This window comes from Emiliania huxleyi (assembly GCF_000372725.1).
Source record: "Emiliania huxleyi CCMP1516 unplaced genomic scaffold EMIHUscaffold_3052, whole genome shotgun sequence".
NCBI lineage: Eukaryota > Haptophyta > Isochrysidales > Noelaerhabdaceae > Emiliania > Emiliania huxleyi.
The window spans coordinates 1-2,124 of NW_005199727.1; the positions used below are offsets into that span (position 1 = coordinate 1).

The 2,124-nt window shown below is 69.5% G+C and overlaps 1 protein-coding gene across 1 annotated transcript; it reads right to left on the minus strand.

The window, feature by feature from the left end:
• Positions 1–609: 609 nt before the first annotated feature.
• On the minus strand, positions 610–1,332 carry EMIHUDRAFT_50111 (hypothetical protein; the record flags this gene model as incomplete). The annotated part of the gene is made up of 1 exon (XM_005774852.1): positions 610–1,332. A coding segment is annotated over one exon (723 nt), but the record flags the coding sequence as incomplete, so codon positions are not given.
• Positions 1,333–2,124: the final 792 nt, after the last annotated feature.

Here is a 2,124-nt window from a genome sequence, read left to right on the forward strand (position 1 = left end):
ACGGGGGTTTCTTTCTTCGGTTTTTTGCAATGAAAACGGTCGATTACAAAGGTAAAACCCCCATAGAAGTGGTGGCACCCCATGGGATCAATGTCATCGGGGGGACATGCATGGATGCCAACAAAAGGGGATCTCATTGCGGGCCGGCGCTTGCTCCCTCGAGTGGGAGAAAAGAGAGATATACAGCGGAGGGGGTCAGAGGTGTGTGAGCTACCTACCTACATAATACGGACGTGTTGCCGCGGGGGCAGAGCTCAATAAGCGGGGGCGGTGGCGGCTCTCGACAGAAGCTCACACCAAGAAGTCGGCAGTGGCGGAGACGCACGAGCTTCTCCTCGGCGGCGGCGGCGGCGACGGCGGCAGCGACGGCGGCGGCGAGGCGGTAGGCGAAGCGGGCTCCGAGGGCGGCGGCGAGGGCGGCGGCGACGCGCCGTACCCGGTCGTCGCGGGCCGAGCCGCCTTGGGCGAGCCGATCCGAAGCCGGCCCAGGCCCAGCATGCTGCGCTGCGGCTTGCGGCGGCCCTGGGGCGCCGGGGGAGTCGCCTCCGCAGGGGCGGCGACGGCCTTTGGCGAGTGGCCCTTTCTCAAGCGCAGCTCGCACGCCACCCGGTCCACCCAGTCCTTGTGCGAGGCGTACAGCGCGGCGTAGCGCGGCTCGGCGTCGTCCACGTCGAGCCAGGTCACGTTGTGCGCGTCGTCGCCCGCGCGGAGCGGCAGCTGGACGGCGAGGTCGGCCGTGCAGTGGAAGTGGAACGCCGTCGTCTCCATCCACGCGTTGTCCGTGTTGCGCGGGTCGTCGACGTAGCCGCGGTACACCACCTCGCCGTGCGCAAACAGCTCGTCGACGGCCGCGTTGAAGGCGGCGCGCTCGGCGTCGGAGGCCATGTTGCCCACCTCCTCGGCGAACTCGCGCCGCACCGTCACCGACACAACCTCGCCCGCGTCCACCATCCCGCCCGGCAGCGCCCAGACGCCCGTGTCGCCGCGCTGGATGGCGACAATCTGCAGCTTCCGCTTGTCGCCGGGCTTCCAGCGCGTCACGATCGGGTCGGCGGCCCGGTTGGGCCCCCACTTGCCGAGCATGCCCCGCCCGCACACGCCGGTGCGGCCGCGCGGGTTGACTGGCCGCTGGTCCGCGTCGAAGAAGAGGGGGCCCTCGCACGAGAGGCGGTGCTTGAGCTCCGCGAGGTTCGGCCGCGGGCTGTCGGCCCAGCCGTTCGGGTTGGTGTCGCTCCGCTCGGCCGCGAGCACCGAGGGGGCCACGAAGGGCACCGGCGAGTACTCTGGCCAGGGCACCTTCCAGCTCACCTTTGCGTCCTCGACCGGGAAGCGCGGCGGGTACGTCGGGTTCTGCTGCGACCGCGCGTGCACGTGCGCCGTGGCGTGCGGCGGCGGCGGCGGCGGCGGCGGCGGCGGCGGCGGCGGCGGCGGCGGCGGCGGCGGCGGCGGCGCAAGCGTCTGTTGTACGGGGCGGACCACCCCGCCGGAGCTAAAGTAGGCGATGGCCGCCTCACGCGGCCAGCACGCCATCTCGGGCGAGATGGGCACGTCATTGGCACCAGAGTCGGACCGGAGGCGCCGCAGCTCGGAGACGGTGAGGCGGCCAGGCGGCTGCTCGGAGACGGTGAGGCGGCCAGGCGGCTGCTCGGAGACGGTGAGGCGGCCGGGCGGAAGAAGGGGCTCCATCCGCGTCAACTCATCGCAGCGGACGAGCAGTCCGCTCGCCACGTCAATCTCGAGGACGGCAATCACGCGCTGGCTAACAGAGCCAGACCGGAGGCGGAGGTGTGAAGTGTGGACCGACGTCACAGTTATGCGGCCGTCGTGTGGCGCGGAGGCGCACAGCCGCGAGAATGCGATGCGAGGCGGAGCTACGACCCGTGATCGCTGGGCCAGGAGCGTAGCTTCGAAGTCAGATCGGTTGAGGCTGCGCCCATCAGCGTCAAGAACGAAATCGACCGAGAAGAAGTCTCGGACGCCACGCACAGCTTTGGAGAGCGATTCGCCCTCGAAGACGAGTGAGAAGACGCGGCGGACGAAGTTGACGGGGTCTTCGTTGGTCTGCATTCTTTGCGGCTCCAGCAGCAACGAACTGCCCCACACTGCTCGACACACGACACCGAT